This window comes from Crocodylus porosus, unplaced genomic scaffold, assembly GCF_001723895.1.
Source record: "Crocodylus porosus isolate Cpor-Errol unplaced genomic scaffold, CroPor_comp1, whole genome shotgun sequence".
NCBI classification, from domain to species: Eukaryota; Metazoa; Chordata; order Crocodylia; family Crocodylidae; genus Crocodylus; species Crocodylus porosus.
In genome coordinates this window covers 76,004,828-76,028,153 of record NW_017728918.1, presented here as the reverse complement: position 1 = coordinate 76,028,153, position 23,326 = coordinate 76,004,828, and the positions used below count along the sequence as shown (strand labels likewise).

Sequence of the window (23,326 nt, the reverse complement as noted above, 5' to 3'; positions counted from 1 at the left end):
TCATTCTTTCAAATAAGGATTGCTCAGTCTGTCCAATGTAGACAGCAGATGGGCGCTGGAAGCAGGTGATGGAGTATATGACATTGGTATAGGAGTTGGTGAATGACCTTCAGAAGTTATAATTCATATTGTTTGATGCAGTGATGATGTAGGCTGTACTGATGAGGGGACACAGCTTGTATCAAGGTCCTGTTGCAAGGCCTGGTGCCCTCGGTGAGAATAAGAGTTTGGTAGTCTGTTGCTTGGGAGATGGCATTTGACATTGAGGGGCTGTCTGTAAGCCAGGACAGGTTTAAAGATGATTTGAACATGTTACTGCTCATACTAATGCTTCCACAGGAGCTTGTATAATGGTAGATTTCTTGAGAACTGGCCTTGCTTATGCTAGCAATGCATCTGCATATGTCTGCATTCTGTTTTATTCTTTGTTATAGTCTGTGTGTGTAATGCCATAAAGACACAATGTTAAACAGCAGGTGAGAGAGGATAAGAGGAAGGTGGGTACATTCAGGGGAAGATTATATAGTATACCTGAATGCTGTATTAGAAAGCAAGAAATTATGCTTCATTTGTACTTTGACTACTGAAGTGCTTGCATTTAATTAAAAATGTAATATGACTGTTTCATTTATTTAGTGAAGTGTCTTTGTTATCTTACCAGGCATAATGGTCTTCTTACAGTGGAAACACTTAGATGAATACATATTAGAATAACACTCAGTACACAGCAAGAGCTCGTCCTTGGCAGCGAAAGGCTTTTCCACCAAAGAGTGATTACATTTGGCACACTTGAAACATGCTTCATGCCAGTGGCGGCCTTTATAGGCAAGGTCCTTAAAGAGAGTAAGTGCTTGTTAATGAAATGCATTGTTTAAAACAGCATTTCTCAACCTGGGGGTCATGACCCAAAAGCTGGTCACATGATTTTAGATTATGGAATATGAAAGGGTCGGGAGTAAACTTTAAAAATGGATCAACAAACTTTACAAATGGATTCTCCTTTAAATAAGAAAAACGTGGGGAACCGTGGCTTTTCCCTTGCAGGCGGGCAGAGTTCTAGCTTTCAAGGGACTGCTTGGGGGCCCCCTGCCCCACCCACTGGGGGGCTGTGGCCTGGGGGTGGGGGCAGTGAGTCAGGGGTTACAGGCACTGGGTCAGGACTAGCCATTGATGTTTACAAATGGGTCCTGGTACAAAAAAAGGTTGAGAACCACTGGTTTAAAAGACTCTTTTTCCATGCTCAAGCCCCTGAAAACCCAGTTGGAAAGTGACTAGAAGGGTTGATTATACAGTTCTCAGGAGAGCAGCTGTCAAAGATGACAGGTGCACTTTACCTATAGAGTTGGGACATATCGCAGTTCTTTTTTAGAGACTGTTCCTCTATTGGCTAGATAGTGCTTTTTTGATATATACTGTTGTTGCTTTTCCAAGTCTCATGATGCAGATTTATTTTTATTGGGAGGGCTATTTAGTACTATAAAGGTGAGCTTCAAGGGAAATAAATGGATCAGTGCTTTTTTTTTAATGTGTAAAGACCTCCTGAGACTACTTTTTTTCATCATGGTCTTCACATTGGAAAGTGAGGTCCAGAGAGAGTACGTGTATGTGTTTGAATGCTCTGTATACATCTGAAGAACTTGAAGTGCTATGGCACCAGAAACGGCAAGCAACTGAAACCTGATTCATTGAGAGGGGGAGTCATTTTTAGTCCGACTCGTGTAAAACTTTTGTATTTGTTCACACCTATGTTATCCCCTTTAAAAATCCAGCAACTCAATATTAGTTTAAATTAACAGCATAGCACAGAGCTAAGAGAGCTAGCAATGTACATAAAAACGACCAAGATACACTTGACATTTTAGATACTTACAAGGCTAAAATACAAGCAATAATACTTTTAAACCAAATCTTTTTTGGCATTCTTTATAATTAAACAAGCACAAAAGGGCACAAATCAAATCTCTTTTTTTGTGTCCTTTATGTGTCTCTCCCCCCACCCTTAAGTAATACTAGAAGAAATAAACTAGACGAAGAAGTTGAACATGCACATCACTTAGTCACTGCATTTAGAACTGTGGGTACTCAGCACTTTGGACAAACAGACCCATAAAACATAAGCTGTTAAAGAGCAGGCTAAACCAGGAGAACATACAACAGGGAAAAGGAGAAGACAGAGGGCTGGCCCCTTTAATAAAGGGATGAACAACAATGACCTGTAGGTCTGAGTGGGTCATTTTTATAGCTGACTCCTGCCAGTTGCAGCCCCTTTATTTCAGCCCTACTGTGGGGGCAAGGGTGGCACAGGTGCCAAGACACATAGTTGACAGCTCAGAGGTCTCAAGTTTGAGCCTGTAGCAGAAGTGCTCAACACGCAGCCTGTTAGACTCCAATGAATCTGCAAATTCTACTAAATGCCTTGTTACAAGGACATGAGAAAGGCCTGCTATATTTTCCTGACTGGTTTCTGTTAGCTCTCTATCCTGGGAAGCAACAATAGTCGGGTTCTCATCCTGACCCACACTTACTAGGGGAAGCATTAACTAGTAGACAGATACTGCTCATACTTTGTTTAAAAATGTAATAATTTTGAGGTGAGAGGGGCAGGCCTAATGACACAGGCTCTCTGTGTCGATGGTTTGGCTACATATAAAAGTTTGCTTTGAAAATGCTGGCCATACAATTTTGGGACATTCTGTAATACATATGCACTTCACTCCCCTCTCTCAGTACTATTCATTATCTCCCTGGAGTATGCAGATAGTATCCTCTTTTGCCTACAGGAGGTATGTTAAATGGAGGGAAACACCTGGAGGATTTATGCCTTTTTTTACTTCAGTAGAGCCAGCACAAAGGGACCATAGGAGACTGGTGAAAAAAAAATCACTCACTTCCCAGCAGAGGGGCTATGGTATAGGTAAACCCACACACATTTCTGGCTGTGTGTTAAGAACAAATAAAAGGTAAGCATTTTGAAAGTTCATTTGACTCTAAAACTTGAAATGAAATGTAGGGTTTGAGAGTTGAAACCAAAGTAGAAAAACTGACCAAACCCACTAAGCATCTCCTAACTCTAATGAAATTTCCCAAAGGGGTAGATGGATGGAAGGCAAAGTCCAGAAAGCTGAACTATGCTTGGTTTGGTTGTGCCTGTCACTGAGATTTCATTTATGAAACAAGCCAGGCACTGTGAGATGAGAGTTACGCTTCCATATTTCAAATAAAATATTTTAATCAAAATATGCCCTGTCAAGGCATTTTGTTTACAAAGAAAGACTGTAACAAAAATGATAAATACTGTTTCCTTCCAGCTGAATGCCTGCGTGTTAACTCAGAATTGCAGTTGGAGTGATTTATATATGGTGTGAAGTCATTTTTCACTGGACATCTCTCAGAAGCATTTACTGTAAAGCTTCCTGAGGTCTTGCCAATTAAATTGCTGGTAAGATAGAGTAAAAAGAGCATGGAACTACTGAGTGTACTAGATGAAGGGTGAAGTTGAAACAAAGTAAGGTAACTTTCTACAATAGCCAAAGCTTTCTATTACCAGAACCATACATATAACAAACCAAAACATATTCCCACACTAAATACAGCTTTTAATGTCCCTCAAAGGAAAGAATGGTCAATGTGTTTTCTGGGTGGGTGCCCTCCACAAGTTTTTTACAGACTTCTTCACAATCTTTATATAGGAAACTAAATGGTGGCGAGAAATGGAACCCGTTTACCTAGTCGTGGACTACTCTTACTCTACAGTTTCCACACAGTGCTTCTCCCTTACTGATCCACTGAGTGTAAAGCCTCTAAACCCTGAGCACTTTTCTGGATCAACCTATTGCTATTAAGTACAGAACTCTCTCCCATATTCGGGGATACAGATACTCTGTCTCTACTATGCACAGCTTCTCTTGCTGTGATCTCCATACCCATGCAGGGATACAGCATACTTGTGTAATAGGGAGGAATTTGTGTGGACCTCCCCATCTAAGGCAGGCAATTCATTCTGCTACTCAACACTTAAGGCGGATAGGACCAAACAAAATGTTTACCTTGGAATCACATTTAATAGGCATCTTGCATTCTTCACAGGAGTTGGCAAAAAGGCTGTCGTAACATGTAACACAGTAAGCATTCTCTTCTTTCAGCGCAAACTTCCTTCCATGAAGGGATTCCATGCAATATTGACAGCCTGTGTCTTTACTTGTCATTTTTGGCTTCTACTGTTCAGGGAGAATGGAACATTTATTGATTTAATGGGTGAAATGTTATGGCCCATGTAAAGTCATTCAGAGGAGAGTCAGGCATTATTGGTGATAGTTAGATGAGGAATTCTGTTGGTTACTTACAGTAGCCTGGGCTTCCAACTCTGGGATCATTCAGTGACAAAATGGCAGTCTTTGCTGGCTACATAAAACAGAACAAGAATATTGGCTCAGTTTAGTCTGTTTATATATTTGTACCAATACTCCTGACATTTACATTCTTTGCTGTTGATATATAAACATCTTGGATAAGAAGAATAGAAAGAAAATCCATGGGAATGAAATGGGGCTTTGGGGATGTTGAGTAGACCATCATTTGTGCAACCATTTTTCCAGTGATCTAAAAACTGCCCACTCCAGCCCCTTACACCCACCACAGTAACAAAGCAGGTTATGAAAACAAGCACCCAGATACCCTACAGAGTGCCATGGGGGGGAAGCAAGGAAGATAAGTCTGCACCCACTAGCTTGCTTCTATAGTGGAAGAGAAGCTATTACATTAATTTGTGCCCTGCATTACAAAAGAGGGTGAAAACCCCTGCAGTCCTTACTAATTTGACCTGGGGAAAAATTCCTTCCTGACCCCAGATCTGGCTATTGGCTTGACCCTGAATGGAACAGCAGGATTGTCCAGCCAGGTACCTGATATGCTTTCAAATACTGGCAGAAGCACCCAAGTCAAAACTCCCACTCCAGCTGTGGCCAATGTCTACATGTTTAGAGAAAGGAAAACACCCTCCTCTGTGCCAAACCCAATAAAGCACCCAGGAATGAACAAATTTCTTCTTGGAACATGCAGGTGACAGTAAAAGCCTGGGATTACCGGGCACCTCCAGATAGGTACCTTTCACTCCTAACACAATGGTAAGATATACTATACTTGAATCCACACAATGTATGGATTATATATAGATTATTGATCCAAGAGCACGTGTCCCATCATATTCCCTTTGCATAAACCTGCAAGCGACTCAGATTTGCCACTATTTTGTTTGGAAGATCATTCCAAAACTTAACTCCTCTGCTTGTTAGAAACTTTTTTCTAAATTCTAATTTAAATTTGTTCATAGCTAGGTTTTCCATGTTTGATCTTGTGCTGATACTGTTTAGCTTAAATAGCCCTTCTCACTCCCTGGAATTTGCTCTGCAGACATAATTATAAGATGCGTGAGAATTAGAAGTAATTTTATTTCCTCTAAAAACATTTCAATTCCTTACTTCATCCTACTTCATTCCCCCATACAGAATTATTGTTGCAGAAAATTAATAAACTTTAGGGTTTCCTCTGTGTTGTTAGAGTTCTAAAAGATAATGAGGAGAGACAGAATGTGGAACATAATCCTGTAAACTTTGCATTTTTACCATAATTTGGAACGTCAGAAATACGTGAGGATAGAGGAGAATATAGGCGAAACAATGTGCCATAGAGAAACTAAACCTATTTATGACATCTTTATGTGCCATCGTGATCCATAAGGTAGGCAATGTCCTATAAGTACCATTACGAAACCAGGTCTGGTTGGTGAAAACATGCTGAAGTCATTCTCTGCAGTCCTCAGCTCTGGAACTCCCTCCCTCTTAAAGTCTTCCACAGCCAAAGCCCAAAAATCTGTCAGAAGCACTATAAGACCTTTGCATATGGGTAAGCACCAAACAAAACTAAGATGGCATGTTTAAGAGATTTTCTATTACCTTGTTAAGTTGTTTTGGTTCTCTTGTCGCTCTCCTGTTTTTAAGTTATTCTGTTTTTGTACTGTAAGCTGCCCTGTACCTTGTTGGGAAGCATGGCATATTAATCAAATGAATAAATAAATAAATAAAATGAATCCCCCTACTCTTCCCTGAAATATATCAGGTACAATGTTTTGTACTGTATTCTAGGGAATGGATATTCAGAACATGAGGCACTGTGGATGAAAGATATTTCCCAGAATGAAAGTGACTGATTGAACAGTTGATAAACCAAGGCTGCAAAGTCTTGGTGTAGGGCAGTGGTCACCAACCAGTGGATCTTGATCCACCAGTAGATCTTGGAGCCTCTTGAAGTAGATCTGAGGTTGGGGTGGGGGGCTGAGTGTCTGCGTGCATTCACATGCACCCCCCAGCCCAGCAGGTCAGTCCGTGGGGGAGGGAAAGAGTGGGGGCTAGATTGAGGCCCCTGCGGTGAGGGACAGTGATACAGAGGCAGGAGCAGGAATAAACTGAGTGGGGCCCTGGCTGGTGGGACTTACCTGCTGGGGTGGTGCGTGCCCAAATAATTTTCTCTCTGTCTGCCTCAATCTGTCCCCCTCCTTCCCTCCCCACAGACTTACCTGCTAGGCCGGGGGGTGGGGGGGCAGCAACACACGGTGCATCTTGGGTTGCTTTTAAAATGCCAAAGATGATCTGCTACTTGAAAAGGTTGGAGACTACTAGTGTGGGGTGATTTACACTTTTCCTGCTTAACAGTTTCCCAGATGGTATTTTGCAGTCCCTCTCTTTCTCTCTCTCTCTCTTTTAGATCCTCATCCTGGAAAACCTGAAGTCCATCTTAAACAAATATAAAATGGACAAGGAAATCTAAATTAGCTGGCCTGCTTTGCTAAGACCATCTAAGTCTAAATATAATTTTGCTAAATCTAAGTTAGCTGACTCAAAATCAAATTTCTCTTTTGCTGTTGTTGGAAAAAAATTAGCCCTTTGCTTTTCTCTCATCCTTCTGTATTGCAATGTTTCATCCAGGACATGATTTGGCAGTACCAGAATAGTGTGAGAAAATTGGTAGTTCCATGCCAGCCAGTTGCTGGAAATGCCATAAATCTACTGCTAGCCTAGTCTCATGAGTTTTTCTTCCTTCATTTTTACAGGTCAAAGAGGTCTGGATAAGCATCCAAACATTGGGCGCCTGTAAATGCTTGGAACTGTGAACCTTATGAGCCTTGTGGGGATGGAGACTTATTTAAATCTTGTTATTGAGAGTTGAATCAACAGCACTTGGCTAAATTGGGATTTCGTTCCTGGGAATGAGGAAAACAGAATCCAAAACATTCCCAGTGAAGCAAAATTAGAAACATCTGCTGCACCCATTAAAATCTATAGTTTATTAACTCATCAGTGAGTGTCAATCTGCAGTTAGTGCCAACAATCAGGAAAAGTTAGAGGATATAAAAAGAACAAATAAAGAGTCTTAAAATATTTAGATATCAGCTGACTAAAGTCCCTTAAAGTTTTCACATACTGCTAAACTATTTAGTAAATTACAGTTGATATAAACAATATGTAAAGGGTGAAAAATAAGAAAGGGTAAAATCAAACGTTATACTTAGATGGGTGATTCTTAAACTGGGTGCCATGGGGTACCACGGGAAGTGTTAGACTCAAAGCTCCCTTTAATAAATTGAAGGCACCCCTCACTAGGGCCAAGGCACCCTTCACAAATGTCAAAAATGCATTCAAACCATTCTGACCTGCTGTTGTCTGAGTTCTTTGCTACAGAAGAATTGCTCCATTATGCTAGAAACAGACAACCAGCTTGGTTCAAATTACAGTGTTTTATCTTGTGGCAAACCCCAGACTTTACAGATGAAGAACATTAAGTACCTGTGAATGCTACAAATTAACACTTTGTTTTGGAAAAATTGTAGCTATTTTGGGGCAATTGACATTTAAAGCCTTGTGTGCAAACAATTCATGTGTGTCATATCCCAGACCAATCAGTGTCATATTAAACCAGTTGACTGTTCTTAGCCTTATTTTTCTGTAGTCAAAAATAAAGTGAAAACTAAAACCTGACATTTTCTGAGGGGTGCTTTGATTTTAATGAGGGGCGCTTTTGGTTTATCAAGAAAAACTTTGAATCTAAAAAGGTTGACAACCACTGCTTTAGTATTTTTCAGTAATGAAACAGAGTGAAATCTAAGCTGACGTTTTCTGAGGGGTGCCTGAAGTCTAACAAGGGGTGGCTTGAGGCTAAAAAGGGTTGAGAACTAACTTAGATCATACCAAAGCTGTGGAATGTTAAGCGATGTTGAAGACCGAATGTGCTGTGAGCAGTTGCATGTTAAGGGTTAATGCCATTTCTTGCCTGCACAATTCTGACTTGCATATAGGGAGCTGGCAAGCAGGGGCATGGCTAGGACCCAGGACACCTGGGCTCTGTCTCTGTTCTTGGGAGGGTAGGAAGAGAACTGGCAACGGTGCATCCTGGGATGCTGGAGGACTGCAAATTGCTCATTTTATCTCTGTGGAGCAGACTGAAATTAGCTAACATAAGTTAGGTAGCACAGCCCAGGTATCCCTTACCTGAAGTGGTATAACTTTGAGTGAGATGCTCAGAGGGCACTAAACCTAAGTTTTAATGAGCTTTAATGTGTGGATGTTTACATTTTAAGTGCCCTTAGGATGGTCTAAGTGTAACATGTAACTTTACCCAAAGCCTAATAAGAAGTAGGAAGGAGTTAATTTTAGAACAGCATCTATTCTGTTTAGGGTATTCAACTATTTTCTCATGTGTCCGTTGTCCAGCTCATACCCATACCACATCTCTAAAGAATTTCTTTTTCTTCCTATGTTAAGGGATATTTAAGCTACAAGAAAGTGTAACTGATGAAGCCAATTAACAGTAAATTCAAGCTGAGGACACAATGTTTTTATTCTGTTCCCCAGGGGACTGTGGCATGATAGTAAAGTAAGGGCAAGAGAGGAATACAAAAAGCTTGTCTTAGATAAAAAATAATGACTTCTTCATTTGGCACAAACTGTGGAAAACTTTGAAGACCCTGCACACTAAAAAACCTTTGAGCTGAAATGATTTATTATATTTCTAACTTCTAAATCTTTCACCATCAGGAAACTGTCTAGCAAAAAGTCAAATAGTCTGTAACTGAAATCAATAAGAATTGTGATCAGTTAAAAAAATATTAGAAGTTATTTTATGTCCTATTTTATACCAGTTAGTGTTATAATAGGAATTTGATTACTGACTTCAAATTTCCTGGGATCCAGACAATGACTTTGTACTTGCATTCTTCCCAGGTATGCAGCCTGCTACCTTTCAGTGGTTAAGATAATCATCTTGTTTTCCATGCACACTAGCAATGCTATATCCAACATAAATTAAGGAATGGTAATAATTCTGAAGAGAGTGGATTAGTATCATAAACCATCCTCCCTAGGCTTACCATGAGATAAGCAATGCATTTGTACCAAACAACACAAATACAGTCTCTCCCACTAAGCCACAAATATATTGTGCCCTTTACCACTAATTTTGATAGAAACATATGGAATAATAAATGAGTATTATATCTATTATATCAGCAACAATATTTTATCATTTTCATTTAGCTATAAATTAGCAAAGATCTATTGGAAGCGTCTTCAGCTGTCATTATTAAGATTTCCCCTTACTGGAATATTGATAGTGCATACAGTTCTGGTCTACTTTCAATTCTGGTCAATCATTTACTTTCATGTTAAAAATTTATACTGAAACAGGTACGAAGGCAACTAGGATGGTTAGGGCATTTGAAAAGCTATATTATGGGAGGAGATTAATCTGTTCCCTTGTTAACCTTTATTTGCTAAACTAAGCCAGTCTAATTTATTACTCTTGATGAATATATTTGCAGAGTGAATATCAGAAGGAAGAACTATTTAAGTTAAATAGTATCAGAATTAAATCAAATAGCTACAAAATGCTTACAGGCAAATTTAGATAAGAAATTAGAAGACAGCTTCTAACCATCAAAAGAATGAAGTCTGGAATGCTCTTCCAAAAGGAAAAGTTGGGGACAGAAATCTGAATTGTTTCAAGATAGAACTTGACAAATTATGGAAGGGACAATACAATAGGATAAATGTGTTCTTGGAGCAATATACAGATATTGGTGTTGTATCTATAAGCATCAATTTGTCAGGTTATCAAAAAAAAAAAAAGAAAGAAAAAAGGTAGGGCATCAACAGATGGGCTATTAATGCTTTCCTGTAGTGCTTCTTGAAGTACGAAGCTCACAGGCAAAAAGTTCTAGTCGAGCACAAAAATGCAAGAATTCATGTTCATGCATTCAAAAAATGCCAATAAGCCATTTTGTTGTCAGAAAAAAAAAATTCCAGCTCCCCCGCTGTTTTCTTTCAGTAGTTGTCACCCAAGGCATATCCAAGGAGGGGCAGGCAGGCATGATGATGCCATTGAACTCCCACTTTTAAGTTCTTAAAATTTAAAACAAACCAACTTGCACAGACATTTGCATTTCTATTCAGGTATAGTTGGGGGCTGGGGGGCAAGTGACTTCAGGGCTCATATTGTCTACTTGATTCCTGTTAATCTCTTCACTCCATAGGTGTTAACACTCCTTTCCCTTCCACGAATCAAGCTTCTCTTTCCTCTACAATTATCCTGTCTTATTTACTCCTAGTAATGTTTCTCTGCTCACCCCTCACATGTCTAATAAAGGTGTACTGCTACCTAGGGACCTGCATTGAGTGGCTTTGTTCCTAGGGAATCTTAACCCATAGCAAAGGCAAGTATAGCTGTGAAGAGAAGTATAGCTATGTGGTGGTGCAGCAGTCAGAGGCAAGAGGGTGCTGCAAAGGTGAAATGAGGAGGCAAGTTACAGCAGTAACTTCTCCTGGGATATTCATTGCATCAGATGACAAAGGCTGTGGAAGGCTGGCCAGTGGTGCAATGAGGGCAGCATAAAGCCAGGCATAGGCAGATCCAGAGGGGTTGGGCTTGCCAGACAGGCATGCTATAAATATCTGAAGCAAGTCCTTCTGACTCCAACTGTTTTCTATGTTGAGGATGAAGACCACCACTGGATCAGTTGTGCAGGAAGGAGGGGAAATTACAGCTCTGCACTCACCTGCCCTGTGGTTGGGAGCCACGAGCGCTGGCCCAAGTGCTTAGGAGAGGTTCTGAGGGGAAGGAGCTCCCAGGGGCTGGCCTTGGTGGGGTCAGAGGAACCAAGGGGCTTTTGAGGTGACAGGGGCCAGTGGGATATAGCAGTGTGGGGTGAGGAGGTGCACGTGCATGTATGGGAGGTGAGGATACAATGGGGTTTGTGGCTGACGGGGGCCATGGGGATGAATGGGGTGTGATGGAATTTAGGAGCAAGAAGGGTTGTGATTGAGGGGGTAGCCAAGGGGTATGAAACACTACAGTGAAGTTTGGGTGCTTGGATGGAGGGGAGGGCTCACTGGGGCATGAGGGAGATAGGGGTCGGGGGGGCTGGGTTATGAGAGGGATGAATATTTCCAGGGTGCAGTGGCTTCATGGGGGCAGGGTAGGACTCAGTGGGGCTAAGCATGAGGGATATGAAGCATAACAGGAGATGGAGCAGAGCCAGGAGGCATTTGGGATGGCATAGGCAGTGCATAAAGGACAGTGAGGGGCACTTTGGGGTCACGGAAAATGTCTGGGAGACTCACATGCTGAGACGCTGGGGGGTAACAGCATGGCAGTAGGTGTGTGCCCCACCGTGGAACTGGCAGGCGGCCCCCTCCAAACTCATTTATATTTGTTTTTGCTTGGATTTTAATGCAACTGATATTGCTCTAGACTGCTAACACAGTAGTAAAGCTTCTAGTTTCTTTTCAATTCGAAAAATGTGTATTGTATTATGTGGTGATGCACCACACTACCTGCATCCCCCTTCTCAAAATCCTAGATCTACCCATGGTTGTCACTGGATTTTCTTTTATGATTAATCTAGGCTGTATATCAGTCTTATCAAGTTATATGTCACTCCATACATGTTAGTATTTAAGCACTTCATAATGTGTATCTTTAGGACACCCCCTCTGAGGTGAAAAAATGCTACTTTTCCAGTGTTACAGATGAGGCACAGAGAGACTGATCAAGGTCATAGAGAAAAGTCTGACAGGGTGGGCAAAATATAGCCCACGGATGGCAGCCTGGGCTGTGGTGCATGTGGCCAGTTCTGCTGCCCCATGGTGCGTAGCAGGGCTGGGGCAGTGAAGCTGTTGGACTCATTTCCCAGCAAACCCGGCAGTGGCGGCTGCTGAACCTGCCCCACTGCCTGGGCACCCCAGGTCATCCACCCTGTACCCACCGCCAGGGGCAGGATTCATGCAGGCAGGGAGCACCACCGGGCAGATGGGATAGGGCCATAGGCAGGTGGGGAGTGAAATTCAGGAGTGGGATGGGCTGGCAAGACTAGGATCATGGGGCAGTGACACTGTGGGGTGGAGGCTGGAGCTGGGGCAGAGTAGTGATCTGCTGCCTGCAATGCCTTGTGACAGGTATGTGGTGAGCAGATTGTGGCTCTGCCTTGGGGCCTGGACCTATGCTGTCTCAGCCCCAGCCACCCACCCCAGTCCCAAATGCTGCTCCTCACCCGCCAGCAACTCCATCCCAGCCAGCCAAGTGCAAAGCAGAGCACTGTTGTGCTCGCCAAGACTACCTATGTGGCCCATGGGCCCAAATAATTGCCCACCCCGGTCTATGAAGGTCTCCCAAGTTTTAAGCTAGTGCTCAATGGTTCATCCTTTGTCAATAAATAATAGAGATACTTTGCATGGGAACACATGAAAATCATTAAACAATGGGGGGGGAGGGGAGAATGGCACATTGCATGCTTTCTTGTATCCTTTCCTCAAATAAAACTCATTAATGTCAATAAGACTTTGTAAGGACTACAGAACTTGGCCCTTTGTTGGGCATAAAGCTTCTATATGAAGAAGAATGACAGACTTTGAAAAAAATCCTAACAACAGAAATCTGGGGAATAGTTGGGAAGTACTTTTAATCAAAGTTGTCATAAATAAATAATGGGAGCATGTTTCCTCTACTATCACTCATCCATGACCCAATGAATAAATAAGGTTATAAAAGCATTATGTAGCTGAAGTATTTTTCTTGTGTTTCGATCCTAATCTCTAAAGAAATAAGTTTACTTTAAGTTTGCTGGAAGCAAGACTTTGTTCTGGGAGGTCAGTTCAGAAATCTCCAGAGAGATGGTGCTATGAGCTCTCATGGACTGGAGTGTTAACTTCAGCATTCCTTTGGTTACTTGTGTCCTAGCCATCATAAAACACTGCATTTTCTGACAAAGGCTATGCAGGCCTCTAATTACTATAGGCGCAAAGGTAAAATGCAATTGATTTTTTAAGTGCATAAAATTGTCACATATAGCTGACAGAATTAAGAACTGTTGTTTTATGATATTTTGAAAGATGGCAGAGAGAAGTTGCCAAGGTAACTCATGAGGATGTCTTTAGGGTCAGGATCTGGAATGTAGTCTGAGGGTACTCATTGCAAGAAAGCTGAAAGTAGGATGAAAAGAGCCAGCTGTTCTGCCTACAGTTTTTAACAGATGAAGGTGGAATACAAATGATGCAAATTCTGTAAGACCTTTCCTGTATAAAGTAGATGTGGAGAATTTGAAGAATTACAGAGAGAGATCCACTAATAGAAGGGTCTTGAACAGATATAATGAAGCCCACACAAATCTGGTAACCAACAAGAAAGAAGATTTTATTCCTCATGCTGCTATTTAAGCAGTACCGGGACAGGTACAAAGGACACTTTGATATATCTAATATTTTTCTGATACTTCATGTGAGAATATATAGTTTCTCTTTATATAAGATAATGTTCTTTGGTTTTGTTAAGAGTGCCTCAGTATCACCTGGTTATCTTCTTTTAGGTTTGATCAAGGTCAGTATTGTACTCATCACTATTTTCCTGTTGAGACCCTTGCTTTATACCAGGGGTGGGCAAAATGAGGTCCCATGGGCTGGATGCAGCCCACTAGGCCATTCTATCTGACCCATAGGGCCCCTAAAAATTTAGAAAATTAATATTTATCTGCCCTGGGCTGTCTGTCATGAGGCTCTTGATGGCTTGCCAAAACTCAGTAAGTGGCCCTCCACCCAAAATTAATTGCTCTGCCCTGCTTTATACCATCCATGCTTTATGAAGTGGCCAACCTGCAGCATCTGTGACAAGTGATATGGAGAGTCTGCATGTGCGTGTGCCATGAAGGGGGCAAGCAACACAGGAGTAGATGGGTCAGGGAACAGACAGCAGAGCAGCAGATGGGGCAGGGGCAGGAGATGGCAGTGGTACTTAGCAATGGTATGAAGCTAATTTGTGGCATCCTGACAAAACGGTTGGCCCCCACTACTTTATACAATGTTTGGATATAAAACAGTTTATGAAGGATAGACATTTGAAAATGCTTTCCTTGTGCAGCCTGTGTCCAGTAGTCTTTTAACTCAGCTAAGATGGGCATTATAAAGCCTCTTCAATGATTAGTAGATGTAATGGGTCTTAAGTGAGTGAGACAGCCTAAGTCCCAGCTCAGGCTCCTGAGGTTAAGTATTCCAGCTGACTTCATCCTTCTCTTCCCTGGACTACTTTCCATTTATACCCCTCTAGTCCATTTATTACCTCTGAGCTCTCCTCTTGCAGTGCCTGCCGTTGGCACATGCCAGTTCCTCTGGCCCTCGGGTTCCTTCTCAGTCCCCAGAGTTATCTTTCAATTGCCTACATCTTCCTTTCATCTTTCCATTGTAGGCCCATCTCCTGATGGTTAGCTGGCAACCCTTTGTTGCCTTAATGTCCTAGTTCAATCCGTGTTCCTTTCCCCTGTTGTGCATAATTCCCCCTCCCCCTGACTTTAGGTTTTATCCCTTCCTATTTATACAGAACTTGAATAAATAACATAGCCCAGGGATGGGCAACATTTTGGTGTTTGGGGAAGGCACTTTAACAGAACTGAGGTCTAAGTATATGCTACTTCCAACTTGACCCATGGCACCACCACAGCGGCAGCCACTACTCTCACCAACTCCTAGCTGTTCTGCTGCTGCCATCACCTTTCCCTATTACCCAGCTGCTATGTAGGCAAAGCTCCTTGCTGCTGAAGCCATCAAAATGCCACAAAACTCCCCTGGATCTACAGAACAGATTCAGTCTCTGGCCTGCATAGTCCATTAGAGGACTTTAAATAAATAAAAATCTCCTGAACTGCCTAAGGAAATCTGTCCTTGAATCACATCCCCTTCATTTATTGCATATGATTAAGAAAGAAGCAGTTGTACACTCAGCTCTAAAGAAGCTGAACAGAAGCAATGATGATGATTTTTATCACTGTTACAATGCTCAGGAGATGGGTGGGGGGGAACTACTAACGAGGTGCATTTGCACCTAGGCAAAACATCCTAAACAATATAGTTTATCTAGATTATTTCCAGCTGAGTGCAATTTTATTTTCAATCATGCTCTGCACCCGGCACGTGCTTCCTTTACATATATAACTTGTCTTTTGTTTTCCCTAATTTTCATATACTTCATCATTTCAAATAATTTTTGCTGAAGGCACTGTTATGTTGGGGAGATATAGACCACTGCATCTGCATCCAATATAGGAAAGGAAATGGGACTATTTAGATGAAACTTTCTAAAATCCTTCTGTAAGGACGTTTTATTTAGCCTCTGAAATTAGAAGACAAGAACTTACATTTTTGGCCAACTTTATATTCCCAGACGGTGTTCCACCCTCTGGAAATGTGTTAATTCTCAAGTAAAGCTGGTCAAAAAAATGAAGGGCTATTTGAAATTTTTACCTTTTTCATAATTTTCACAGATGTCAGAATTGGTCAAAAATAAACACACAAAGGCCCAACAAACTAAAACAAAATGTGGGCAGTTCTTCTCTTGAGTTATGCTTGAGGATACAAGCATTCAGGATCTATCTTTGCTTCTCCAAGCAAGCACCCCTGATTTAACATCTCAGTAACTCCATCACTTTTCTTCTTATTGCCTCAGGTCTTGTCTCTACTCTGTTCTAAGCCACTGGTATTTCTACACTGGATATAACTCCTGGTGTTGTACTCTTTACATCAGTCAGTGTGTGTGGTAAGGGGTTGCAGTTATACATTAGGCGAACTAGTATACCTGCTGTGAGAAGCTAAGCTGACTCTCAAACACTGTGCAGATAGCTAGTATTCTGACACTACTTCAGAGATTTCAACTAGCAACATCCAGCTTGTCCAATATGATTTGTACTCAATTAAATAATTGGCAAATATTTAATAATTAATCTGTATGCATGCTGCTAACGAATACAGTTTTTACTACCCTGCAGGTAAGCTCGAGAAAGGCCCCCGTAGTAAACCTGTTATTTAGACTTTAGATTTAAGAAACAGCAGCTGGAAGCCGTCTCTGGCAAGAACGCAAAAAAGCTGCTGACTATCTGCAGATGGAGATGATCTGCTGAAGTTTTGAAACAGAATCAACATAAACTGTAATTTATTATTTATAAAATATCTGACAGCAGTGCCCTGAAACTCCAGTCACAATTGGTGCTATGTAATCCCAGATGCCGTCTAAATACAAACATTTGCTTTGTCATTGCTATGTCTGGACAAAAATGCACGTGTGCTTGTCAACAAGTGAGATTGGCACTAGAGTATTCTGCACCCTGTCCACTCAACTCTCCCAGAAAGTAGTAATCCAGGAATCCAAATCCTCCTCAATTTCTCAGAAAGCAGGGAACTTCTAAAAGCTTAATCAACAGCCATAAAACTAGAAAGGGTTAGAATTATTGTTAAATTTTAGCTCATTCCTTTCATTTGTGATAAACCTGCCTTACTTACACAACATGTCTGACTTCACTTATTTTGGCATGGACACTAACTTCAAAGCATATAGTCTAGATGCTAGTCTAGACTATGGTCATCTTTAGGGTCATGAAAACACTGAAATGCAAAACATACTTCAGTTACTCATTGCACCTCTTTAGATTAGGGTCTTTCAACATTTTTGCCTATTTTTAAAACCAGAAGATGTGGTTCCAGGATAAAATCTAACATGAAAAGCCTGCGTGAATAATTATTTTCCATTTTTTTGGTAAAATATTTGAAAACTGTTTGGCTGCTTCTAAATTATACAAACCCTTATGGGTTCTTTCCTCTGTTCTTTGTGGGTTGGTATGTGGGGGGTACAAAAATACAGATTCCCTATAAATTAAACTTGTACAAACTTTGTAGGTGTTGGTCCAAACTCGGCCTTTCAGCTCAGATCATGTGCTTAGCTTTAAGAACATGAGAAATCCTACTGATTTCAATGAAACAATTCATGTGCTTGAAATAAAGTCTGTACTTAAAGTTCTCTGTTGGGCCAGGGCTGGAGGGTCAAATTTTCAAAAATATTTAGATACTTAAAGAAAACTACCATTGATTTCAGGCACCCAACTGGTCCACCATGAGGTCTTCAAAAATGGGCCAAAACAGCTGAAGGAATGTCTATGAGATCTTGTGAAAGGCAGCTGTGTAAAAACTTGTCCGCAGGGGAAAATCTCTGTTTTGTGTTTACAGCCAGTTTTAGAACAAAAACAAAGGGTGCCTGTACAAGTGCTGGGGGGCTGTTCCAATGCACTATAATTACAGCGTGTTGGACCAGACTCATTTATTTGAGTCTGTTGGAGCGTACTAATTAGCATGATCCAGCCAGCCTTCGCATTTTGTGCATCAGCTTCAACATTGTGGTGGGGCGGTGAGGGCTTTCATGTATGGTTTGATGCCGATACATGAGACACCCTGGGCGCCTTAATTAAAGTGGCTCTTGAAGCCAATGTAATTCAAGTGCCTCCCCCTCCACCCCCAGAACACATGTAAAAACATCTAAAATGTCAAAACTTTTCTGGGGTAGGGAAAAAAAAGTCAATACACTCTGGTCTTAATTATGTCAACGATTATGAAAGTGCTCTAGTTCCATTCACATAATCTTTGCATTGCCATATAACATAGGATACGATTTTCAAGTATTTTGCTAACCATACATTAAACATAGCCATAGCACAAAAAAGGCCTTACTGGAGGCAAAGAATAATTTCTGGATGCATAGATTCTTTTACCGGGAAAAACTAAGGCTTTTAAAAAATATATAATGTATTTTGAGAGAGTTGCAAAACTATGTTTTCTCTTTGTTAATCGCAATTGAATTCTAGGCTAATACTAATCACCATAGACAAGGGCTTCAGGACTACAAAAAGAAATCTAATGTTTTGGGTGCACTCAGCACCCTCCAGCAATGTTTCAGTGGCTTTGCTCCAGCAAGAAATCCACTCACTGCTCTATTCAATCTCTGTGTTGCAGGATAAGAAAGTATGAGCAACAAAGGTGATTTCTTGAGGAAGGGGAGAGAGGAAAAAACCCAAAATTAGTCTATCCTAGGCTCAGTCAAGTTTGATATCAAACAATCTAGGAGGAGACAGTTACAAAACTGATGTGACAGTGATTTAAAATGTGAGAAGTGGAAACACTTTGGGTTTCACCTACCATCTTTTTTTTTGAGGAAGAGTCAATGTTGTTTTTCAGAAAATAAATGTTTTAATTAGCCTTACCTTGCAATTGGATATTCCCCTCAGTAGAGACTGCCTGTCTTAGATCTAGTACCAAATGGATGTTTAGGCTAGATTATAGATTCCTCATGGCTTAGAAAATGATATGTCATTTTGGCTTTGAAAAAGAAATACTTTTATATCATTATCAAATTGATTATGGGACATACAGAGAAGGGGTTGGAAATGTTAATAAATTGGGTCCCAATCCTGAAAGCTTCTCTAACATTAGTAATTGTCAGTAATAAGAATAGTTGATTGATGTTCTCCTTGGAGATGAGTAGAAGAGCCCTCCTCCTTTCCTGACCCCTAAATATATGGAAATTAATTTAAAGTATTTTAATAAAACTAAACAGAATGCAAAAGTTGCAAATGGAGACTGAGTTTTGATCTGGCCTGGGAGTTTTGACAGTTATTTCAATCAGTGAAAGAAATCAGAGCAAATGAGAGGTCTGATAGAAAAGCACTTGTACAGCCAAGCTGCACTCCTTAAAAGTGGTATCAATGACCTGATTCTCTCCTATGAACTCCTGTCTGAATAGCATAAGGAAAGATGAAAATGCAAGCTTAAAATAGTGAGAAACTACCAAGGAAATCAGTGTTTAATAAGATAGTATTAGTGTTCTGCAGGAACCCATTCCCATACCCCACACCAAAAAAAGGAGGGTTGCTTTCAGAAATGGAAGTCTTCTTGGGGAAAAATAGTGGAAATTGCCTCAAATACAGAGATGAGTGAAGAGTTTACAAGCAATGAAATGAATCAGCTTTTTCCAGGAATGATAAGCAATAAAACTTCAGAAGATGCCAGTGAAGATGAATGCTACCTTTGAAACTTTACCAAAAATAGGTTTATATTGTGCCTTTCACAGCTACAGACAAAAAACTTAATTTTAGTCCAGGAAATAAAAGAAAGGTGAAGAGTACTCTATCTTCTGAGAACAGATACAGCAAGCAAGATAAAAATCCCTGTTTAATGCAAGAGTAACTAACTATAATGTGCATTTTTCCTAGCTTCATTTTTTAAAAGCAAACAGCCCACTTTAAAGCAGCTGTGAAAGCAGCACAAAGGAGAAGGTTAGAAGAAATGCAGATGTTTTAAAGCCTGATGTGAAAACCAATTTAGTTACCCAGCTAAAAAGAAAAAAAAAGGGTGGTGCAGGGAGTGGGGAACCAACACAAATCAAAACAGTAAAAAAACAAGCCAACTATTGTAGTATGGTCCTTTTTATTTTTGTTTTCTCTTTCCACTGAAGTGATTTTGCCTAGTTTTCCTATGAAAAATTAAAACCATTTGGCGTCAATAATAGTTGTATCATGAACAAAAAAACAGTCCCAAAAATGAGCTGAATATAATCTTCAGAGCAATTAAAGGATCACAGCTAGCTCGTTTACAGGACCTACTAAACACTATGCTTAGTACTTCCTGCTTCAGTTCCAACCCTTTGATTCCAATGCACTTTATCAATTATTAATACACTACTCTTCATTGTCTCCTTGTGAGACAAATACTACTTTCATTTTACAGAAGAGGATGCTGCAAAATCTTTATCTTACAGATAGGTCATGGAAACAGTGAAATGACTTGAGCAAGATCTTGCTTGAAAGTCTGTGATAAAGAAGGAAAATAAGCCAGACTTAATGTAGTAACTACAAAATAAGACTTAACATTACAATCATTTTAAAGCCCTTGGGTGTTTAAAAATGTATGGATGACTTCTGACGGATAATTTCAGACCTAATTATTATTACATTGGGTAGTATGATCTGGTAAAGAGCCGGTGCACTAAAATGTTCCAGTTATTAACTTGATAAACCAGCAGTTATGGTTTAACAAAGCTAACATTAGCTGTGTTAAACCATATGCTAATGTTAAAATATGACTAATATTATGCATAACATGAAACTTACTTGGGTGCACTCTTACATGCATCCAAAATAGAAGATAATTCTGCAAGATAATGGATCGTCTACAGTAAGAAAAGCTGAAAAGTGTCCAATGCTTTGTAAGCATCATCTATCATGACAGATGCTATGGATGGCATAGATTAATACCTTTAAAGCTGAAGAGTGTCTATTTAGCCTCACAAGTTCTTCCGATGGCATAACTGGAGCAAATTCCATTGCAATTTAGCATGTATGTACAACTACGTTTTAACTGATGATAAATTATCCAAAGTGTTTTATGTACAAATTAATTAACAGGATGACTAGGCAGCTAGAAGAGATAAGATTGTGAAGGACATTGATATATATTTCATGAGAACTACTGGAAGTACCATGACTAGAATAACGGGGGAACAAAAAGAAACTGAAGTAAAAAAGAACTTGACACAGGAAACATTAATACAGCTTCAGGGCAGAGAGTTGCAAAAGCCAAGTCAGACCAAGAAACAAATGGAGGGAAATTTCTGAAGTCAGATTATCGGGAGCCAGCAAAAGCCTTAGCACTGGAAACAATGAGGTGGGACGAGCCACTACTTTGTCAGTTATCTTATAGTTTTATAAAACTGTATACCTGAAAGAGTTATGAGAGAGATCTTTTTCTTATCATTTTCCATTAGATTTCCTGTGTTTTCAAAGCAACCTTTGTACAGTGCTGTTCAATTTCCGAAGAATCCTATTAATTTCATTCCTATTATATCAAACCCTCCCTAATGGAAGTCTTATAAGATACATGGACTGAGATTTTCAAAGCCACATCAACAGATCTAGATGACCACTTCCTAATAAATGCAAATAAAAAAATGGAACATAAGTGGCATTTCATTATTCCTGCTTACAAAGGCTGCTTCCAGATGTAAAAACCCCCAAAATTAAACTGTGCTTGCCTTTAAACTCTGCACACTCCTGTGCTGAGTCAAGAGGCATCATTGCCCACAAGATGCATCACGTTAGTTTTCCATGTCCATCGCAGCCAAAGTGTTGGGGGCTCCACAAAAACTATGAAAGAGAAACTATGAAACTAGACTGAAAAAGATTTCTTAGAATTTCTCTATGTGGCACCTCTCAGAAAACTGACAGGGAAATACCCACAAAAAGTAAATTTGATCCCATCTCTTGCTATTTATATAGACTTCAACTTTTAAAATTAAACTGTAACAGCAGAAAATAAATTGTGAAGAAGGCTGGCATGTGGGCAATAGGACAACTTAAGGGATTTATGATAGCTATCAAAATTATTCCTCAAACTTTGCCTACAAATAACCTTGAGATACCATGGGTCAAAATTGATCAGTTGTTCTTTCAAAAGCCCTGCAATTTTCTTGTTTTCAAATACTAAAAGTTGGAGCTTCAGAGTGTATAACAAATATGTTGAAAATACAGAAAGCTATAAAATAGTATACTTTAGAATATATTTGTGATTACAATATAAATTGTGTTTGATAAAACCATTAAGTACAATTTTGGTCTTGTATTCAAAAGGAAAAATGACTCTCTCTACTACCCATATGAACATAACACCAAACATAGTGCTCTCTACTACCTATATGAAATCAGATAGCACTGATTTCATATTGTATTGTCCTTCAATTATGGATAATTTCCATCCCTTTACCCATAAATGCAAAACTTTTTTCTATGCACTGGTACATCTCTTCAACCTAATTGTAATCCTTTAAATTCTAAATCTGTATGAAATTTAAAGGGACATTTGAGAGGTCTCCCCCAATGGTAGATAAATATCCAACACACATTGTCCCAATTTTATGAGAAAACAAGCATACATTTTGTTAATTTCCTGAAGAGTTGTTCTAGTTGCTCTTTTTAAAAAATATATAAAATAATAGTAATTAATAATCTAATTAATAGCACGGATATGTTTAAACTTTCAAACTAATGTTGGAGCCTCTTCCTGGTATACCTTAAGAAAATTGTTAAAATTTTCATACAACTTTGCAGGAAATTTGAAGAAGGTACATTTTAAAGGAAAAATTCGGGAAAAATCTACTTTTTGATATATATAGCATATGCTTTCAGCTACATTAAGTCACTAATTAAAACAGACTATTCAGAATCAAAGATGAAGTTAGAAGTCATGTGTAAAGAGAAATTCTCGCTTAGCTGTTCACAAACTGTCCATTGGTCACCTGGTACCCTGGCATTTCAAAACGTTCTCAAATAAAACAGGGGTAAGGGTAAGAGATACAATACCTACATTCGATTTCAAGCTGCTTCTGTTGGTGACCGTGTAGCAAAATAAAGGAAGAAAAATAAGATGTTTTCAGAAACATTCATCAAGTCCAAAAGAAACAGAATTGTTTGCCAAAGCTATTTAAGAATCCCATCAGAATTTGGCTCTGTGGAAGTAGGCTGAGGGTCAGCTCGTTTCCCTTAGCCCTTGTGACATGCACATAGCTGGCTCCCTCGGCTCTGAAATCAAAACAATTCTTTGACATAGTATGCTCGCACACTGTAGAAAAATATATATCATATGTGAAGTTCTTAAAGGAGCAAGTCTCAGAATGAGTTTTGAGAATTTTTCAAAGAAAAAACACTTGGGCAAAACCTCTGTTTCCCCCACTTCCACATAGCTCTCCCTCCCAAAAAAACAAACCCCCAAAAAACGACCATTGCAAAAAAAAATGAACCTATTCATTTTTTAGCCATTGTACATTGACTTTCAGCAGTATTTCCATGGTACTTGATTGGGAAGTGAAACTCAAAACTCCCACGCCCCTCCTCAATCCTTGGGGTGTTCTGAAGTGGATTTGTCAGGAA

General features: G+C 39.9%; 1 protein-coding gene across 3 annotated transcripts in view; it reads right to left on the bottom strand.

Moving 5' to 3' along the window:
* The window catches only part of FHL5 (four and a half LIM domains 5), a 38,252-nt gene extending 15,297 nt beyond the window's left edge, over positions 1–22,955 (bottom strand). The window contains exons 1-3 of one of the 3 annotated variants that reach the window (XM_019537776.1): positions 22,764–22,955; positions 4,047–4,214; positions 659–833 (exon numbers count right to left, since the gene is read on the bottom strand). In XM_019537776.1, the coding sequence (XP_019393321.1) occupies positions 659–833; positions 4,047–4,205 (334 nt within the window). In that variant the 5' untranslated portion in view covers positions 4,206–4,214; positions 22,764–22,955. Of the gene's footprint in view, positions 1–658; positions 834–4,046; positions 4,218–4,343; positions 6,317–22,763 lie in introns of those variants that run through there. The other 2 variants (XM_019537774.1, XM_019537775.1) reach the window with 2 other exon arrangements.
* Positions 22,956–23,326: the final 371 nt, after the last annotated feature.